The sequence below is a fragment of the Impatiens glandulifera genome, chromosome 2 (assembly GCF_907164915.1).
Source record: "Impatiens glandulifera chromosome 2, dImpGla2.1, whole genome shotgun sequence".
NCBI classification, from domain to species: domain Eukaryota; kingdom Viridiplantae; phylum Streptophyta; class Magnoliopsida; order Ericales; family Balsaminaceae; genus Impatiens; species Impatiens glandulifera.
Genome location: NC_061863.1, coordinates 64,296,385 through 64,317,196, shown reverse-complemented (window position 1 = coordinate 64,317,196; position 20,812 = coordinate 64,296,385). Strand labels below are relative to the sequence as shown.

At 28.1% G+C, this 20,812-nt stretch overlaps 3 protein-coding genes across 3 annotated transcripts; 2 read left to right on the top strand and 1 right to left on the bottom strand.

Moving 5' to 3' along the window:
* Window positions 1-383: 383 nt before the first annotated feature.
* On the bottom strand, window positions 384-1,219 carry LOC124924104 (expansin-A8-like). Its single transcript, XM_047464167.1, has 2 exons — window positions 1,093-1,219; window positions 384-1,015 (listed from the first exon to the last, which is right to left on the bottom strand). Exons 1-2 carry the CDS (start codon window positions 1,217-1,219, stop codon window positions 399-401), a joined length of 744 nt encoding a protein of 247 aa, XP_047320123.1. The 3' UTR covers window positions 384-398.
* A 6,477-nt stretch (window positions 1,220-7,696) lies between these two features.
* Window positions 7,697-9,121, top strand: LOC124925206. Its single transcript, XM_047465176.1, has 5 exons — window positions 7,697-7,765; window positions 7,862-7,970; window positions 8,228-8,623; window positions 8,706-8,768; window positions 8,844-9,121. Exons 1-5 carry the CDS (start codon window positions 7,697-7,699, stop codon window positions 9,119-9,121), a joined length of 915 nt encoding a protein of 304 aa, XP_047321132.1.
* Window positions 9,122-17,533: 8,412 nt separating this feature from the next.
* On the top strand, window positions 17,534-20,558 carry LOC124926326. The gene is made up of 6 exons (XM_047466527.1): window positions 17,534-17,785; window positions 17,895-18,003; window positions 18,943-19,644; window positions 19,728-19,790; window positions 19,867-20,066; window positions 20,133-20,558. Exons 1-6 carry the CDS (start codon window positions 17,723-17,725, stop codon window positions 20,316-20,318), a joined length of 1,323 nt encoding a protein of 440 aa, XP_047322483.1. The 5' UTR covers window positions 17,534-17,722; the 3' UTR covers window positions 20,319-20,558.
* Window positions 20,559-20,812: the final 254 nt, after the last annotated feature.

The following is a 20,812-nucleotide window of genomic DNA, read 5'->3' as shown; positions in this document are numbered from 1 at the left end:
AATTCCACACAAGACAAATGAAAGCAGCTAGCCTTGTGCTATAGAACAGAGACCCATCTTTCATAAAATTAATGAAAATATACATTTATAGGATAAAAAAAATAAAACATAAAAACTCAGTCATAAGAACCAAATATATATATATATATATATAGAAACCCTTCAGTTTGGCTTTTTTTATTGTATTTTTCCGCGCCAACTAGAGAGAACCAAATCAATCTCACAGAAGAATTATTATTACTGCGCCTAAGGGGGTGTGCACTTAAGACTTAACCACCACCACAGCAATTGAATAGACTCAGACCCGTCAGACGTACGTGTGTGTCCTCCTCCTCCTCCTCCTGGGTTGGTTAATTAGGCTCTCACTTCCAAACAAGTAGACCTAAAAGTTTACCAAATTAGTACTGTTGGCCTTCAAAAGTTTGTCCGAACTGCCAATTAGAAGCGGCCACGTTGAAGCTGTTGAGCATTTTGCCGTCACTTGTGGTAACCTGAAAGGAGAGGGCCTGTCCATTAAGGTATGAATTGCTCTGCCAATTCTGACCCCAATTCCTGGACATGGTTAGCCACCCAGTGTTAGAACCCTTGATCGAGACCGAATGAACGTCCCCTGCCCCGCCGACGTTGGTGATCAAAACCAAGTTGAAGTAAGAGTGACCGTTGATAGTGAACCTTATTCCTCCTTTCTTAACACAACTCACCCTCTGAAATGAAACCGGAACAATCCCGGCTTTATATTGAGCAATCTTAAGGAAAGCAGGTTGTGCAAGATCGAAATGCTGTAGGGGAGGGTTGCACCACCCGCCGTTGTCGTTTGACTCTGAAGGGTTTGGTGGACAGAAATTGGTCGCCGTCACCGTTATGCTTCCTGGAAGACACCATTTGGGATCGTTGTTGCATCGGATCTGGTAGCATGAACCGCAGCTCATGCCGTTGTTAAACAGAGCCGTGCTCAGAGCAGCCGTGTTCGTGCCGTACCCTTGACTGTACAGGTTTCCGTACCCACATGCTCCTCCTGCACAAATAATTTATTTTTATTTTTTATTTTTATTTTGTTTGAAGGAGAAAATGAGAAATTAGTTAAGTGCGTACCCATTGTGCCGGAAGCATCACCGCCTCCATAGAAGGTGGCATGAGCGGGTTGCCAATATTGTGCAGAGCTTCCATTGACGAAGCAGACAAGGAGCAGTAACGGTACTAGGAGAGAGATAGCGGCCATAGCTAGAGAATAGAGGAATTGGGGGAGCTTATTAATATTAATATTATAATATGAAACTTAGGAATGAGGGAAAGGAGAGTAATGAATGGGGGTTTATATAGGGGGCGGGAGGGAGGCAGCCATTACAGCAGTTCAAAATAGCTAAGATGGGCACCGTCTAGGAAGAAAGAAGAAACAGAATTCTAAAGAGCTCTTTGATTTGAGTTTTGGAGATTTTTCTATTTTATTTTATGACACTATTATCATTTTATTTAATTAACTAAAATATTTATATTTTATTAAAATTAAAATTAAATTTTAATTGAGTATTTTTTAGAGCATGACTAACTTTCTTAATAGTTATTAAGAGGTTTAGATACAACAGTAAATATGACAGATTTAAATTGTTGAATTATTATCTCTTATGAATCCAGAGTTTGAAATTGGGCAGACTTCAATTTTTTTTTTAAAAGATTATTAATGAAATGAGTAGAAAAAGTTTATCAAATTTTTATAATTAGAAAAGATTTGTCATATTGAGGCGGATTCATATTATCTTTTAGTGGATAATTTGAGTAGAAAAGAATAGTTGTATTTTTTTTGTTATTGTATTTGACTGATGTGTATAGTTTCAATTCTCAAACTTCATTATTATTATTATTATTACAAGGTAGGATATTCATTCAAAAAATTTAGTAGAGTCGAATTATACATGCTAATTTTTCCTTCTAGTTTTTTTTTTATGTAATGTTTTGTTTATTTGTATTTAAACAAATTATATTTAACATAATCTGGAATTTTTTTTAAAAAAAATCAAAATATTACTTTCTTTTTTTATATATCAAAATTTAATTTGTTTTAGAGAAAATCCAAAAAAAATAAAAATAAACAAGCTCGATCTTGAGTCTAAACCACCCCCAACCGCTAATCACAAGGGTACCCACCCCGCACATGCAAACTCTTAATTTCTCGTTGTCTTTCCTCTCTGTCTGATCTTCACCAAATCTAGTTTGGTAAATTAGTACAAAATAAACCCAAACTTTCTTATTTGTCTCCAGCATTTTATCTTTTAATCAACTTTATTTTCCTTAAAACATTCATTATATACAGGTTACTTAAGGAAATTAATACATTTTAAATGAAATTGAGAGTCAAATCAATATGTAATATTCTTTACAAAAATATATTGACTTTGCAAAAAACTAACCATTGTACTATATATGTTGACAATCTAAGAATGATAAACAATATTAACAAAAAAATAAAATAATAATACGATGATAAGAACTGGCCGGCTTGTTCATTAGTTAATTAATTTTTACAGGACTTGCAAAACTTTTAAAATAATTTACCCTTTAATTTATTATTTGGTTTTGTGGCGGTGTTATTGTAAGCATTCAATTTTTTTCAGATAATGTTCTATTTGCTATGGAAGGAGATCAACAGCTGACTCTATTGTTTCTTAATATATATTTTTTAAACTTGAGAAACAGTTAACATATATATAAACAAGTTGACATATGTTATATATAGTTGTTGGGTAGGCATGATTGATAATTAATTAGTTATGCAATTTATAACGACTAATTGAGAAACAATTTTAAATAGGACATATATGAGTTACATATATATATATTCTCCATTAATGATGAACAATTACTTAGAGATGTAATTATCAATGTAATCGGAAAAATCAATGCATAGCTAACTAAACTCGAATATCATCTAATCAATGATTAATGATACAACTGAAGCGATAAACAACTAATTTGTTCATAATTACACGATATGATATGATATTTAACCGTATCAAGTTCCACAATCAATTATTGATTAACTAATTAATTTGGATGGAGTGTCATATATGATATGATCACCCCCACCGCAGTACGTACCTTAGAGACAAACACAACTTATAATCGGTAAGACTGAATTTTAAATAAGAGTATGACCATTCTATTATTAATATATTTATATTAAAAGATTGAACAAGAAATTAAGTATGAGGGTAAGCTATAAATAATTATTAATTGACTAAAGGTACTACCATGTTACCAGCACATGCCGATCACCGGGCATTGCGGTTCCGTCAAACATAAATCAATTTCATAATACTTTCATTTTTATGTTTTTTTTATGTTTGGTATACACTTTTTACAAGTTTCATAACAATTCAATTTATTTTCACATTTTTCTTCTTTTTTATTAATAAGAAGGTTTCATTGGATAAAGAAACAAACTTGTCAAAAATAAATTAATAAATATGGTAATTGCAATCAATAGCATTGTAGTGGATTAATGGAAAAAATGCATGATTTTCAATAGAATAGAAAATAATTAACTGCAATTAATTGTGTATGCCCATAAATGAATAAATGTGTATTTATAAATAGAGCTTCACCAAAATCTCACATTAATTTGTCTCCATCTTTAAGAGGATATTATTGAGGGCCAAGGGATGCAAAGAGGATCAATTCACATATCAATCTCCAATTATTGCATTACTTTTCAATTTTCTTACATTATAATAAAAGTTCACACACACACACACACATTATATATATATATATATATATATATATATAAAATATGATGCTTAATTTTTAAAGTGTCCGGATTACCGGGTCGAGAGCTGTGGTTAATTTGGATAATTGGGTCGGATTGTGTGTTGACCCGTTTATAAATTTAAAACGGTTAAAAATAAAATTAAAAATGCTAAAGTTATGTTTCGAACTTGCAACCTAATAAAACAAATACAACTCTTTAACCAACTAAGCTACAAAGACTTTATATTTTAAATTCAACACCAAATTTGATAAACGCGGGACGTTTTAATATTAATATAAGTTCAACTTTTTAACTAACTCATCTATATATATACAATGATGCTTAATTTTTAAAGTGTCCGGATTGCCGGGTCGAGAGCTGTGGTTAATTTGGATATTTGGGTCGGATTGTGGGTTGACCCGACTTTAAATTTAAAACGGTTAAAAAATAAAATTAAAAATGCTAAAGGTATGTTTCGAACTTACAACCTAACAAAACAAGTACAACTCTTTAACCAACTAGGCTACTAAGACTTTATATTTTAAATTCAACACCAAATTTGATAAACGCGGGACGTTTTAATATTAATACAAGTTCAACTTTTTAACTAACTAATATATAATGATGTTGAGTAAATGGATACTTGGGTCGGATTGTGGTTGACCCACCCATAAACTTAAAACGGTTAAAATAAAATAAAAATGTTATTCGTAATTTTTTTCACGATTTTTTATATTATTACTCGTGCAAATCACGGGCTAAATACTAGTTATCTATCGTGGTAATATTCTCTCTTTTTTTCCACAAATATTCTAGTGAATAGTTATAAAGCATATTTTGCTTCTTTGATTATACTTTTTATTTTCCCACAAACTATAGGAGCAGCGTGCCATTAAAGAATTAAGATGGACTTACAATTCAAACAATAACATTTTCACCTTAAGATGAGACTCCTATTTTATATTTAACTTGTTTTTTTTTCAAAATTTGCAATCCTCAATAAGAGTCAGCCCAGGGGCACCCTTGGACAGCCAATGAACTTCTGAAAAAAAAAAATTACTCTACCTCCTTCCAAGGGTTGTAAACGAGCCGTCGAACAATTTGAGGCTTGAGCTCGATGCGTTTAGCATATATTCGGGCTCAAGCTCTGCTTGAGCACAGTTCGAACTTTAATATTAGAGCTTGAGTTTGGCTCATATTTATTTAGTTGGGTTCATGTGGTGCTTGAGCTCGGTTCATTTAGAGCTTGTTTATAACTCGTTAAAAAAGCTCGTGAATAGCTCGTTTACAATCTAGAGGAAGACTCTACTTTTTGGGGTTATTAAATATTAATATATGTTAGAAACTTAGAATGAATAAAATAAAATTCGGGTTCGAAGATGGGTACTTTATTATCCGATAAATAGAGTACTCGTTGTCATCCCTAAGTCAGCTATTAAGAAAGCTAACATATCCAAGTCTATTCAATAATATATTAAATGAGGTTTACCAGACTCTAAACGAACCTGTTTATGAGTTCATGAATGAGCCTCTAAACGAATATCTTCACAAACTCAATAACGAGTCTTTAAATAACATGTTCACGAATATCTAAAAACTCTAACTTTGCTCATTTAAATTTTTAAACTTTTAAACGAGTTCAATATCGGTTAGATTTTTTTTTTTATTGATCCTATATTCAAATAAGGGGCCTCTTTTCATTTACATTACTCTTTCTCTTTCCTTATATTTTATTTATTTCTCTTTTTCTTGTTTAATTTAGATTAATTTAATTTAATTTAAAAAATTATATATTTAATTATCCTTCGGACGGTGCTGACCTGAATAAATTTTGATTTATTTCATCTATTTTTTTTAAATTTTGTGCCTGCAATAAATAAAGATGAAAGATGGTTGGAGAATAAACTTTTTCTGAATAAAAAATAAAATAATTCATTGAATTTACACGTCCATATTTAAATTTGTTATAGGTTTTGAAATTTAATTGAGATTGTTGTGTTAGGAAGGGAACACTAGCAGACTTATATGTACTTATTGATGATCACACAGGGATTAATTTGGGTAAATATTTTAATTGAAGTTAAAAAAAAAACGAGTTAAACATATTAAAAATATATTTATAAACTTAAGAACTAATTAAACAAAAAAAAAAGTATACAATAGATTCAATATGTTAAAATTTATAAAATGACTCACAAATATGTTAAATGAATTAACCCTATCTTAAATTGATTAAAATATATTAAATAAGTCAAAAATATCTTAAATTGGTTAAAAATGTATTAAATGTTCCAAACGTATTAAATAAGTAAAAAAATGTTAAATTGGTTTAAAATGTATTAAATGAGTAAAACATATTAAAAAAAATTAAACGTATAAAAAACACATAAAGAATATGAACACAGAAAAATGGTAAAATATATTAATTTTATATGAAAAATTAAAACTTAATTTAAGTTAATCCAAACTCTTATTAATGAATAGAATGTGTTGCATAAAATTAATTTAGATTGAGGGTGAGTTAGATAATAATGGATAGATTTACCGGTTGCTTAATACTTGGATTCTTATCATAGTATAAAGATGATAATTGTTAAATTCTAAAAATATTATTTCTTTTGAGTAATTTTTATATGGTTGGTTCAAGTGTTCAACATCAACCTATAATTTTGATATAATTAATATTTGTTATCTAAATGTAATATCAGTGATTAATGTATCAGGTCCGATTTTGAGTAAATCCAACAAGCCTTCGGCTAAGGTAGCCCCAGTTCATTTATTTTAAATACTAAAATGATTAGTCAAATTATTATATTTTTAAATATAAAAATGATAATTTAGTGATTTAACATAAAAGTTAAGTAATCCTAAACTCGAGACAAGACTAGATATACAAGTTTTTGACAATAACATTTTTTTTTTATTGACCAAGGCATCCCAAAATTCGAGATAGACCCTAGATATATTAGTATAAGTTTTTGATAACCGTAATATATTGAAGCAATTTAAAATGTGATTTAAATCCAATTTGAGATTGTGTGCTTTTTAGTATTAATTAAAGTTGTGAAATTACTCTTTTAATTTCCCTAAAAAAATTGTGAAATTATACCTTATTGTTGAATTGAAGATGCTTTACAGACAAAAATTAGGGATGCAAAAGGAAGAAATTGTTGAGATGTTGAAGGATGAGTTAGATGAAGATCTGATCGTCTTATATGTAATTAATTAGTTTTGGGGTTCTTTTAAACATTTATTTGTTAAAGGGTTCACATGCAAATCCTATACTTTTAGTGTATGTCTGACATCACCGTATTTTTTTCATTTTGTAGATGAAGTGTACAAGTTTATTGGCATGGTTTTATCCATTTACACACAAACTTGTAACAAAATTGTACTCTTTTACAAACTAGGTTTAAAATGAATTTAAAGAACAAGAATAAAAAAAAGTGACTTATTGAATGAACATTTGAATTAGAAAATACAATAGTTACAATAACCTATCTTGTGATATTTTAATATATAAGTGGGCTAACAAAAAAAAAGAAAGACAATAAGCCGATAATAAATCGCGTGTTTTTCGCGTGAGTCGCGACTATATGTTTAGGGGTGTGAGTCTTTCGAGCTGCTAGACCTTTCTCTCTATAAAACCCTAATACTACGAATATCATACATCTATGATCTATCTTCCCGCGGCATAAAACTTTGTCTTTCGTTTATATTGAAAGTGAACAACATAGTTGTCCCTGTTCTTACCTCTGTCTGTCTAGTTTACAAATAAATATGTTTTTTCTTTGTTATTTTTCTATTGGAATTCAAATAGACACTCTCCCTCCTTCAAGCCCAAACATAACCGTTTATTATAAATATTGAAAAATCTGGTCTATTTCTTTTCACCGAAGCTTGAGAGCTGAAAACCCCCCATTGTTCTGATTTTGGTATCAAGAAGATTTTATGGAAGAAAAACGTGTTCCTCCTCCTGGAAAGTCAAGTGGGATTCCCAAATCTATACCTAGGCCGAAGGTTTTTACTCTTTGATTCTTCTTGTGGTTCTTATAGATGTCATCATTTCCTCTCTTTTCCAGTCTAAACATCTTTCTTGATATTGGGTTTTTGTAGTCAACGTTTCCCGTGAAGAAGCGGAGGATTGTTAAAGACGAAGGAATATCAGAATCCGAACGAAAGCGGCCGAAATTGCAAGATTTCAGACCTCTTCACCAGTCGAAAGGTGAATACTTTTGTTGATTTCATCATGAGTCTTTGTGCATGTTATTTCTTCATATCTGGTCGGCTTGCTTACTCAATAGAGGTCCTTTTATACCCATTTCTGTTCTTTGATTGACTAACGAAAGGTTTATGATAGTGAATCCAATAAATTTCAAATATTAGTTAGATTCTTGGTTGGTTCTTGAGCGAATAAAGTTTGGGATGCAGAAGGAACATTTTTTTATGTTTAATATTTGGACTCTTTATGCTGTGACACAGTGGTGAAGGCTGTAAATTCAAATGTAAAAGCTAGTACTGGTGGTGAATTGAGATGTAAAAGTGGGTCCTTGGAAAACATAGATTCAATGAAAGTCTGGAAAGAATTGAAAGAAAACGGGTTTCTCTCAACTAATCTCAGTGACAAGTTAAAGCTGATAACGAAAATTGCCAAGAATGAGAAATTTGTCAGGCCCGCGAAAATTGTCCCCCCTTCTGGATTACTAAGCGGATTGAATCCCGGCATTTTAAGGCATGGTATCAGGAACAGAAAAGATGTTCATTCGATAATCAGATCTTTCATTCAGTCCCCCAAACAGGAGGAGAGCAAAACAGTGACAGACAATCAAACTTCTCCTTCGATGTTGCCTGTCCACGTTTCTCTTCTTCCTGTCAAAGGTTTCCTGCTTCCGTCTAGTATTCATGTTTGTTGTTTTTCCTAAACAAGAAAATTGACTGGATGTTTTGTCTGAATTTTCAGCTGCTAATGTTGCTTCACAATGGCTGGATTTTATTCATCAAAACACAAAGGGACGGCTTGCAGGTCCGTAATTGGAATTGCTTCAAGTGAGCTAATAATATTTAATTGATAATCAATAACTAATTATAATGGATGCAGCTCTTCAAGAAAGTAAGAACAGAGTTAGAGCTGCTTATCAGAACCACATAGGCCCTTTGCTTTCGAAAGAATTCTGGAATTCAAATAAACTTTTAAGTGCTAGTGATGAGAAGAATTATCATGCACATGGAGTAAAATGGACTGCTCGTTTTCTTCTGATAAAAGAGTCTATTTCTGATGAAGAGCGAAATCTGGTGAGTGTTAGCTTCTTCTATAATAATAATAATGATTATGGACTTAACTGGTTTTTTAAATTTTATTTCAGACAGCATGGCTGAAGCAGGTTGAATATATGCAGCTTAAATGTGACAGCATACACTTAAATTCCTCCAGGTAATGACTTCTTCTTCTTCTTTTTAAAGCTAAAGAAAGAATTAAAACTCTTATGTTATTTGAAACTGCCGGTGGAGGGTAGAGAAGAGAATGAATTTGCGATTCGAGCAGCTGCTGCTTCCATTTATTCAACATGCAACATCTTACCCTCCAAGTTGAAGGATTGGCTAGATGCAGATATTGCTAGAAAACAGTAACCAGCTTGATCCGATTTCGAGAGAGGTAAGTTAAAAGGAACTGCGATGATTCCTAGCTATAATCGAGGTAAAGCAACCAATTTCATAATTTTTTGTACCAAGTGTTGTTGACAAACAGACAGCAGCTGCTAACAGGTAATTGATCTTATTTGATGTGTATAATGTATAATGTATTATGTTATATGTATAGTAAGATGTTAAACATGAATCAAGAGCTCTATTGTTATGTTTCAGGTTCAGCAGGAGCATTCAAAAACTAAGCTATTTTTTCATGGCCAGTTTGCTGATGATAATCAATTTATATTGAGAAATTTTCTTGTAACTTTGGAGATTGATAACTTTTAAGACAGATAATATTATACTATTCAAATTGATTTATTATTAATTTTAATTCAATTTTATTATATTAATAATTTAATCCATTAGTTAAAAGTAATAGTCTCTCACTTTATTGAGAGAATGCATTGTTAATTTTATAAATGAAACTTTATTTTTAATTTATAAAGTTTGAGAGTTTAATATTGTTACTTTATAAATGAGATTTTTGTGTAATTTATGTTCTTGAAACTTTCTTGTTCTTAATCTTCTTATTTTATTAATAATTTATATTATAAATAGAATTGAATTTTATTTTGTAAGAATGTATATTATTTAATGTATTTTTTAAATAATTTAAATCAATTTAAATTGATTAAATATGATAATATATAAATAAATAATATAATTAAAGTAATTCGTGGATAAAAAATATAAAATAAAATAATACATAATTTTGAAGTAAAAAAACTTTATAAGCATAGTAAAAAATATTAATAGTAACAATTTTTTATAAGTTAGTTAAATATATTAAATATGATAATATCTTTAATAAATTGTTATTCTTTTTGTTTATAACATCATTCATTCACTAATCCACATTAAATAGTTTTTTTTTTTTTTTAATTTAACACACATTTTAATATTTTGAAATATTAACAATATTTTTTAAACTAAAAAATATATTTAACAAAGAAAATACTGAATGTGGTGAAAATTATATTTTAAAAATAGTGTAGATTAAAATAAATATATAATTGAGATTTAATTATGTTGTATTATAATCAGTTTGTCTTGAGTACATTATTTATTAGATTTTATTTTTTTATTAAACTTTTAAATTTTAAGATGAAAAATATTTTTAATTTTAATTTAAGTTATTATATTCAAATAATTTTAGGTGGCGTGTTTGTACGTGATACAAATATATAGAATATAAGTTGTATAGAGGTATAAATTGTAACTAGGTATAAATAATATATGATAGTATAAATTGTATGGGTTATTGATGTTTGATATGAATTATAAGAAATGGTATAAGTTGTATATGGTTTATAATTCTGTATTTGGTATATAATATAATATAAGTTGTATAAATATTAATTTAAAATTTTAATTATTATTATTATTTTATATTTATTTATATTATAAATAATATTGTTTATTATTATAAATTATTGTATTATTATTTAATAATTAATTTAAAAACAATTAATTATAATATAAATGATAAATTATATTTATTTAATTTAAATATTATTAATAATTGTAATAAAATAAAATTATTATTTATAATATAAGTAAATATATAAATTAATAATTAATAAAATTATTATTATAAAAATAAATAAATATTTTTTAATTAAAATATTGAACTATTTAAAAATATATATATTAAAAATAATTAAATATAATAATAATAATATTAAAACTAAATAAAATATATTTAATATATTATATAATAATAAGTTATATATAATATTAATAAAAATTATAATGAGAAATAAAAAATAAAGTGATATAAGAATAATATTGTATCTAATGGACTAGTTATAATTTTATATCAAATATGAGGTATAATTTATACTAATAATAAAATTTTAACAAAAATAACTTATTAAAACACTATTATTAGTACTGTTATACACTCTTATATCCTATATCAAATAGGACTTTAAGGTATTTACAAATTCAGTTTAATAAAATATTCAAATAATTTAGTAATAATTAGTAGATTATCTTTATAATTTTTTTAAAATTAATATTTTCTAGTAAAATTTGAGCATTTTAGGATAGAGAACACACATATATACATATATATTAATATCTTTTTAAAAAATATAATTAGTGTCATAATAAATTTGTTTTATTTTATTTAATAATTAAATTTGATTAATATATTGGATTAGTTTATCATAAACTTAAAAAAAATATATATATATATATATTATATTAGTCATTAAAATGTTTTAAAATTAATTTAGTATATTATTAATTTATTAATATATTTAAATATACTAATATATATATATATATATATATATTAAAATAGTACTAAAAAATAATATAATTTAAATTATTTTCATAATATTATTTGTAAAGAGAATATTTTTATTCAAATTGTTTATAGTACCAATTTATTATAAAATTATGATTTAAATGTATTTATTAAATTGGTTTATTATGTTAAATTTGTTAAATATGTTATTTTAAATTAATTTAATTTAAAATAAAGAGTATATTTATTTTAAGAGATAATTTCATAAAAAAAAATTTAAAATGTTACTCATGAATTTTTTTATAAATTAATTGGGTTAAATGAATTAAGTTTGCTTGATATATTAATTCAAATATTTATGTATGTGGCCATTTAAAAATAAGAATTACAATTACAATTGTAAATGAATTCAAATTAATATAATTTTATAATTCTCAATTTAATTCATTTTATTTTATAATTTTAATTTGAGTTAAATGCTGAACAGTCCCTGAATGTTTGGATATTAGACTACTGGGTCCCTGAACCAAAATAATAGAACCCGTTAGTCCCTGTCGTCCAAAATTGTTAGTCAAAAGCCTTTTGACTGTTAAATAATGACCATTTTTCCCTTACATTTTTTAAAATAAAAAATTAAATTAAATTAAAACCTAACCTAACCTAAATCTAATTTAACCTAAATCCACAGTCGCCTAGTCGAGATCGCACAAAGAAAGCTACCTTCTTCAATCAATATCCCCTCCGCCGGAGAGGAGCCCTTCAGTCGCCGATGATTCGTAGGAGCGTCGGATGTCTAATCTGAGATGAAGAAAACCAACTCCATTACTTTCTTCTTCTTCCTTTTCTTCATCACCACCTACGTTCAAGCTGAGAATGTAACACAGTAGACCCATCTCTCTCCTTCGAAAATCCTCGACTCCGAAATGCATATGTTGCTTTGCAAGCTTTGAAGCTCGCCATTCTCTCAGATCCTCTCAATCTCACAACCAACTGGGTTGGATCTAACGTCTGTACATACACCTATGTATACTGTGCACCGCCTCCAGACAATCCTTCCATAAGAATAGTCGCCGGAATCGATCTCAACCATGGTGACATTGTCGATTATCTACCGAACGAGCTTGGATTACTTACAGATCTTGCATTCTTTCATATTAACACCAATCGTTCTCTTGCCTCAGTCGCCCAGGTCGTCGTTAATCACTTGCACTGTGGATTCCCCTTCAAATCCCGATTTGGGAGAAGGGGTTCGACTGGCTTCGACGGGAGATTTCTTTGGTTTGTTTGATTTTAAATCCCAATCGCTTGCACTGTGGTTATGTTAAATTAGATTTAGGTTAGGTTAGGTTTTAATTTAATTTAATTTTTTTTTAATTTAAAAAAAGGCAAGGGCAAAATGGTCATTATTTAACAGTCAAAAGGCTTTTGACTAACCGTTTTGGACGGTAGGGACTAACGGGTTCTATTATTTTGGTTCAGGGACCAAGTAGTCTAATATCCAAACTTTCAGGGACTATTCAGTATTTAACTTTTTTAATTTTAATATTTTTTTTAGGTTATTAAATAATTTTTTTTTTATTATTTTAATATTTACATTAACTTATGTTGAACATATAATTTTTTATTTATTCTAAAAAGTAAAATAAGATCGTTTTTATTTATTTAATAAGTTAACATTAACATTAACGGTTAATTTAGGTTGAATATACAATCTTTTTAATATTAAAAATTAATATTTTATTTTATTTTTTTTTAAAAAAATTATAATTTAATTTATTTTTTAATTAAGTAAATTAAAATGTTAAATAAATATTTTTTTTAATAGAACCTAATTTAGACTAACTATTAACACTTAATATATTCTAATATGATTTTTCAAACCAATAAATTTTATTTTTATGTCATATTTTTGTTGGTTATGGTTAAACGATTTTTTTAATCATTTTTAATATATATGAATATTTTGTTAATTAATTTATTAATATATTATTTATTTTATTATATTTTTTAAGAATGAAATATTAATTTTATAAATGAATTTTTTATTTAATTTATAAAATTGAGATTTAATCATGTTATTTTATAAATTAAAATTATATTTTATTTATAGTTAATATTTAATATTGTGAGTTTATTAATAATGTTTAGAAATAAAATTGTATTTTATTTTGTAAGAATAGATATTATTATTATAATTGATTTTTTTAAAATTTAAATATTAAAGTTAGTTAAATCAATTAAATATAATAATATATATATGATGATTGTTATATCTTGATTAAAATAATTTGTAAGAAAAAGAAATACACTTTTTACTTGAAAAATCTCCTTAAATAAATGAATAAAAATTATTGATTTTTTTTTTCAAATCAACTTCACTATTAATAAATATGAAAAAACAAATACACTAATAACATGAATTTTTAATTATTAAAATACATATATACTTGTAAATAATCTAATTAGATCAATATATTTTATTGGTACACTTTTTTTTAATGATATTTATAAATTTAATACTTTTTAATATTAATAGTTAACAATTTATTATTAATTTAGATTAAAATACATTTAAAAATATTTATTATAATTACAAATGTATATTATTCTAATCTTATAAAATTTAAATTACTATTATATATGTATTAATAAATATATTAATAATAATTAAAGTTATAAAATAATTTAAATTTAAATATTTAAAATTTAATATTATAAATAAAACTATATTTCAATTTAATTTAAAAATCAAATTAAATAATATGAGATAAATAATTTGATTTAACATTTCATATAAAAAAATATATATAATAATTAGGAGAGTCCGAGTCCGAGTCTGAGTCTGAGTCCGAGTCCGAGTCCGAGTCCGAGTTTGTGTTGATTAATGTGCAAACACATACTCGTGTCATGCTTATACTCGTGTTGATTCATATTCGTGTCGTGATTTGTGATGGCGTCGACTCGTGTTTATGTCGTGTGCAAAAGTAGAGATGAGCAAGAGAACAAAATTGATGAACACAAATCAAATGTTGATGATAAGACGATGGTTCATAAGAGGAACAGGGTTGGTCCGAGCTGGGACAACATTGGTGGTGACAACTTGATTCTGATTCATCACAAGAGAGAGTAAATGAAATGAAAGATTGTTGGTGTGTAAGATCCGTGAGGTTGATTTGAAGGGAAATGAAAAAAAACAAAGGTTGGATAAAAACACAATAATTAGTTTTCCTTAATAGATGAAGATGTTTTACCAAATTTTGCATGGAGCTAGTATATGTCTTTTAGCATTGAAGAAGAAATATGACTGAAAATGACATAAATAAACAAACCTAGCAATTGATAGAGAACTGTTATTAATTTTTGAATATATGCATTATTGAGGTAGTCATTGTTCGTGATCAACACGATTAATGTGCATACTCATATTCGACTCATATTTGTGTTGTGATTTTACTCGTGTTGATTAATGTGCAAATCATACTCGTGTAGTGTATACACTCGTGTTGATTCATACTCGTGTCGTGATTTGTGATGGTATTAACTCGTGCTTATGTCGTGTTCAACCGTAGAGATGATTAAGAGGACAAAACATATGAACACAAAACAAATGTTGATGATAAGATTATGGTTCACAAGAGAAACACGACAAGGGTTGGTCCGATTTTGGACAATACATGCGAAGTCTTGATTTTGATCCATTAAAATAGAGAATAAATGAAATGAAAGATTGTTGGTGTTTAGGATTTGTGAGGGTGATTTGAAGTGTTATATGAGAAAAAAATAAAGGTTGGATAAAAACACCATATTCTCAAATCAACTGTCACTTTCTCAATTCCAGTATTCAAATCATCAACCAAACATATCAATTATTATTGATGTTGTATTCAATTATTGTCATGTGATATGGCTTCCATGTATGAATGATATTTCATTGTTATCATCTTGCAGGTTCTCTTTGGACTTAAATATGCTCATGCATGCAATACAACATATAATAAGAAAAGCATTGACAGATGTCCTGTTTCAACTGAACAATTTATCTTGTAATCAATTTGCCTTAATAGATCAAGATATTTTAACAATTTTTGCATGGAGCTAGCCATGTGATATGGATTAATATATGACTCTTAGCATTGAAAAAGAAATATGACTAAAAATGACAAAAATAAACAAATAGAGCAAATTAATAGAGAATTGATATTAATTTATGAATATATGCATTAGTGAGGTAGTCATTGTTCGTGTTAGTGTTAGTGTTGATTAATGTGCAAACGTGTTAGTGTTGATTAATGTGCAAACTTGTAGTGTATATACTCATGTTAATTCATACTCTTATCGTGATTCGTGATGATGTTTACTCGTGTTTATGTTGTGTTCAACTGTAGAGAGGAACAAGAGGACGAAACATATGATCACACAACAAATATTGATGATAGACACATAAGAGAAACATATGAGGCGACATAGTCCGCGACTTGATTATGATCCATTAAAGGAGAGAATAAATGAAATCAAAGATTGTTGGTGTGTAGGATCCATGAGTGTGATTTGAAGGGTTAAATGAAAAAAAACAAAAGTTGAATAAAAACACAATAATTGTTAAATGTAAATATTTTAACAATTTTTTTTTTAAAGATAATTAGCGAGAATAGTAAGTTTATTTTCTTTATAATAATATAAAATTTTAATATATTATCATATATATTATCTTAAAAAATTTGTTTATATAACTTTTTTTAATTTATTTTTAAATATTTTATTAACGGTCCCCACGAAATTTCCTGAAACCGAACGAAAACAAGCTACACGATATTGGTATTACAAAAATTCCCGAAATAAAAACGGGATGAGAACGATAATATGATGTGTTTGTTTAACTAAATTCATTATCTTTAAATAATTCATTAATATATTTAGTGGGTTATTTAAATTCATTAATATATTTAGTATTTAAAATATTAATATTTAAATTATTAATAATTATTATTTGAAGATAATAAATTATTAATTTAAATAAATAAGGCACAATTTACCATATAATAAATATAGACCGATAATTTTGAAACTCTGGCCTACGGTAGTGTCTACCCTACGCGACCTCATCGTAAATTTACATTTTCAATGGATACAATTTTTCCTTTCTAATTAATATATTCTAAACTGATAATTGTATTTCTTTTTCATATTTAAGTTTTTATTTCAAATATTGGACCATTAATTAATTAAAATCAATTAATTAATTTTATATTTTGATTTAAATTTAAGAATATAATATTTATTATATTTAATTGGGTAAAATTTACTAATTTTTCATTTAGATAAATATTAAAATTAAATATCATTTATTGTGTCTATATCATAATTATATTATATTCACTACAGCAATAACATATTTATACATAATAAATAAAGATTGTGATTTCAATTCATCAATCCAAATAAAAATATATATTTATTTTTTAAAACAAATTAATTGTTTTCTATATATTGATTTAGAAATAATCAAAATCCTAATACATACTATAAGAATAATTACTAATATTCAATATGCAGATGAGATATTATCTAATATTGGTGTATCTGAATTAAATTAATATAATATAATATGCAGATTTTCTATTAAATGGAAAGTATTTACTTTGTTAAATAATAAGTGTCATGGAAATAGTAAAACATGTGTACAAAATAATTCATTTATTTTTTACATGAAAAATACATTTGATTAGGAGAGAGAACAAATTGTGGTCCAATAGTTAGGCGGCTGCCTTAGTTCCTCCTATCAAACAAAGGCGCCAACATTCGTCTTCAATATGTTTCTCTCTCATTTGAATTTGAAATCATTTTAGTTTTAGGAAAACAACATAAGTAGGGAGAGAGAGAGAGAGATTGTCTTATTTCCTTTGAATTTAAATCAACACTCTTCCTTCTTCAAAAGCCCCAACTTTTACCCAAATTGCAAAATTTGGGTTTTCTATTCACTGAAGCTTGAGAGGTGAAAACCCCCCATGATCTAATTTTTGTGTGGATAAGATTTTATGGAAGACAAACTTGTTGAGGGTCAGTCAAGTGTGGCTCTCAAATCTAGATCTAGATCGGAGGTTTACTCTTCTGCTGCTGCTGCTGCTTTTGATTCTTCTTATGGCGATAGATGCTAACATATCCTTTTTCAGTTCAAACAGCTTATTGGGTTTTGCTTTATGTTTGTAGTCAACGTTGGTCGCGGAGAAGGGGAGGAGTGATGGATGCGAAGGAAAATCGGAATCCGGACGAAAGCGGGTGAAATTGCGAGATCTTGATTCTGTTATTAGATCGGAAGGTGAATTCTTTTTGTTGATTTCATGGGTCTTTTATGTTAGTTCATATCTAATCAGACCTACTTATTCATTAGACGTTCTCTTATACCCATCTATCTTTATTCTCTTAGCAAGTTGATTTCAAAACATTTGAATTCAATTCTTCAACAATTAGATAATTCATGCCTCTTTTCACTTAAGAGTTTGGGCGTATCTTTTCATTTGAATCAAATCAGCAACTTGAATTCAGTAATTTGATTTTGGGTGTTTATCTTTTCATTTTCAATGTCATATAGCCTGTATAAAAACACGTTCTATGCCTCTTATTTCAAATTTGATGCTGCTGTTAGAGGTTTATGTCTGCCTTTCTGTCATTATATGTAGCCTCTATCTATCAGGATTCCCCTTTGTGATATGTTTGATCATTCCAGAGAAAGTTTTATTCCTGACTTCATATTTAAAACAAAACTACATCCAATTAAATGAACTGGACTCCTTTTGATCAGCTCAAATTTCTCGTTTGATGGGAAAAGGGCGAGGCTTTATGGCATGGATAGTATCAAGTGGTGCTACATGCCAACTCGTTTTAAGTTTTTGTATGGTGTTCTTGATCTCTTCCAAATGGTCTATTAGTCATATTTGCAGCTCCTTTAGCTCTTTAATCCTTTAGTATCTTGTAGCAGTCAGTATATCCAACAATTTTGAAGAAACCTTATTGAGTGTGACCATTCATCTTACAATACTTGCAAAAAGGATATTTCTTCCTTGTTTTCCTTTACCCATATAATTCTGCTTGCGGTTCTAATGTTTATTGTAAAACCATCTGAGGTAGTAACATGATTTATTCTTTTCTGTTTGCTGGCCAATCAAAGTTTAATGTTTGTGAATCCAATCAATATCTTTTTATCAGATCCAATTATTAGTTAGTTTTGTTTAAAACGTTTTCAAATCTTTGAATTCAGATGTTTCAAAGGGGGGAAGTGGAACAAGGTTGCCTCTTGATCTGAATAAGGTTGAGGCCAACAACGCTGAGAGCTTGAGGGGTTTCAAATTGGATCTTAATGCAAAAAAAGCCGTTTCTAGCACGATCAATAAGAACATCAAACGGTTCAAGTTAGCAGCAGAGAATGATTCTGAGTGTGCGAGCACTACCGATGGATCATTGGAAAAAAGAGATTCAATGAAAGTCTGGAAAGAGATGAAACAAAACGGGTTTCTCTCCTCTAATTCCCATGGAGGCATACCAATTCCAAAGCCACCAAGGGTGAGCAAGAGTAGTAAAAATGAAATGATCATAAAGCAGAAAATGGAACTTGCCAAGAAGGAGCAAGTTGACAGGTTTGCGAAAATCGCTGCCCCTAGTGGATTACTAAACGGATTGAATCCCGGGATTATAAACCATGTCAGGAACAGTAAACAGGTTCATTCCATAATCGAAGCTTTGGTCCAGTCCGAGAAACAGGCAGACATAGCAAAGAGTACTGACAATCAGCATAGTGGTGAATTATTGTCGGTTGAAGAAGATGATGACGATGATGATGATGATGATGATGAGACAAGTAGTGAGACAGAAGAGAGGATTTTTGTGAATGCTGATGTTTTGAAATCGAACCAGGAATCTACTAGTATGAACTCGACTGATGTTTCGCATCTTTCTATCAAAGGTAACCCCAACTGGATTTCGTATTTTTCCCATTTTTGATTTCCTAAACAAAGTAACTAAGAATTTTGCTATTTGATTTTTCAGCTGCTGATGTTGCTTCACAATGGTTGGATCTTCTTCATCAAGACATAAATGGACGACTTGCTGGTGAGTTTTATTTTCAAGTGAAGGATAATAATATTTGGTAATCGATCGATCACATAATGAATAACATGTAATGCAGCCCTTCAACGAAGTAGGAAGAGAGTTAGTGCTGTGATCCGGACAGAACTACCTTTGCTGATTTCTACAGAATTATCAGATCAACAGTTAATTTGCATGAAAAGTTCTTCGAATAATAATAATTATAATGCACATCGAACAAGATGGAATGCTTTATTTGATCAGATGGACAAGTCTCTTTCGGATGAAGAACAAAAACTGGTGAGTGCAAGTTTGTTAATGATATTGATCAGAAACAATCTCTGTTATTAATGGTTTACATTTCAGGAAAATTGGCTGAAGCAGGTTAAAGATATGCAGATTCATAGTGAAAACATGGATTCCTCCAGATTAACTTCTTCTGCTGCTGACAATAATCAGGAAAGGGAATTAGCTGTTCGAGCAGCTGCTGCTTCCATTTACTCAACCTGCAACTTCTTACAGTCAATGGAGGAGAACCAACCTTGTTTTTAAATCATTTTGAATTTTGATCTCAAGTTGGCTTAGTTGTTGTTTGATTAACCAAACCGCAGCCAATAATTGAAAAGAACTCTCTGTAGGTTATTTTTGGTGTTTGTTAGATTGATTTGTAACTTTAAGTAAGACAGTGTCTACTAAGTACTGGTGGATTGGTTTTTATTTATTTTCTTCATAATATTTGTGTTTTTTACACAATTGATAATTATTGAAAAGAAAATTGAAGTAAAAATTTTAGACAATTTTGTAATTTTAAATAATTTTGTCTATTCTACATATTTTAACACTAGATGGTAATTCTTATAACAATTTAGTTTAATATTATATTAAATTTAATATTTAAAACCTTTTAATATAAGAAATAATTATAATTATCTTTAAATAAATAGTTAAATAATAATAATTATTATAATTAATATTTTTTTTAAACAAAAGAGATTAGTTTTTAAATTGCTTTCTTTTATTACATATTAAATTGGCTTTAATTATGT

Bases quoted from the DNA above. Each gene is read 5' to 3' on its own strand.
- LOC124926326 (XM_047466527.1), top strand. From the start codon at position 17,723: ATGGAAGACAAACTTGTTGAGGGTCAGTCAAGTGTGGCTCTCAAATCT. The intron at 18,004-18,942 runs GTGAATTCTTTT...CTTTGAATTCAG, and splicing joins TTCTGTTATTAGATCGGAAG to ATGTTTCAAAGGGGGGAAGT. The intron at 19,791-19,866 runs GTGAGTTTTATT...CATGTAATGCAG, and splicing joins CATAAATGGACGACTTGCTG to CCCTTCAACGAAGTAGGAAG.
- LOC124924104 (XM_047464167.1), bottom strand. From the start codon at position 1,219: ATGGCCGCTATCTCTCTCCTAGTACCGTTACTGCTCCTTGTCTGCTTC. The intron at 1,016-1,092 runs GTACGCACTTAA...TTATTTGTGCAG, and splicing joins TGATGCTTCCGGCACAATGG to GAGGAGCATGTGGGTACGGA.
- LOC124925206 (XM_047465176.1), top strand. From the start codon at position 7,697: ATGGAAGAAAAACGTGTTCCTCCTCCTGGAAAGTCAAGTGGGATTCCC. The intron at 7,766-7,861 runs GTTTTTACTCTT...GGGTTTTTGTAG, and splicing joins AATCTATACCTAGGCCGAAG to TCAACGTTTCCCGTGAAGAA. The intron at 8,769-8,843 runs GTCCGTAATTGG...TAATGGATGCAG, and splicing joins CACAAAGGGACGGCTTGCAG to CTCTTCAAGAAAGTAAGAAC.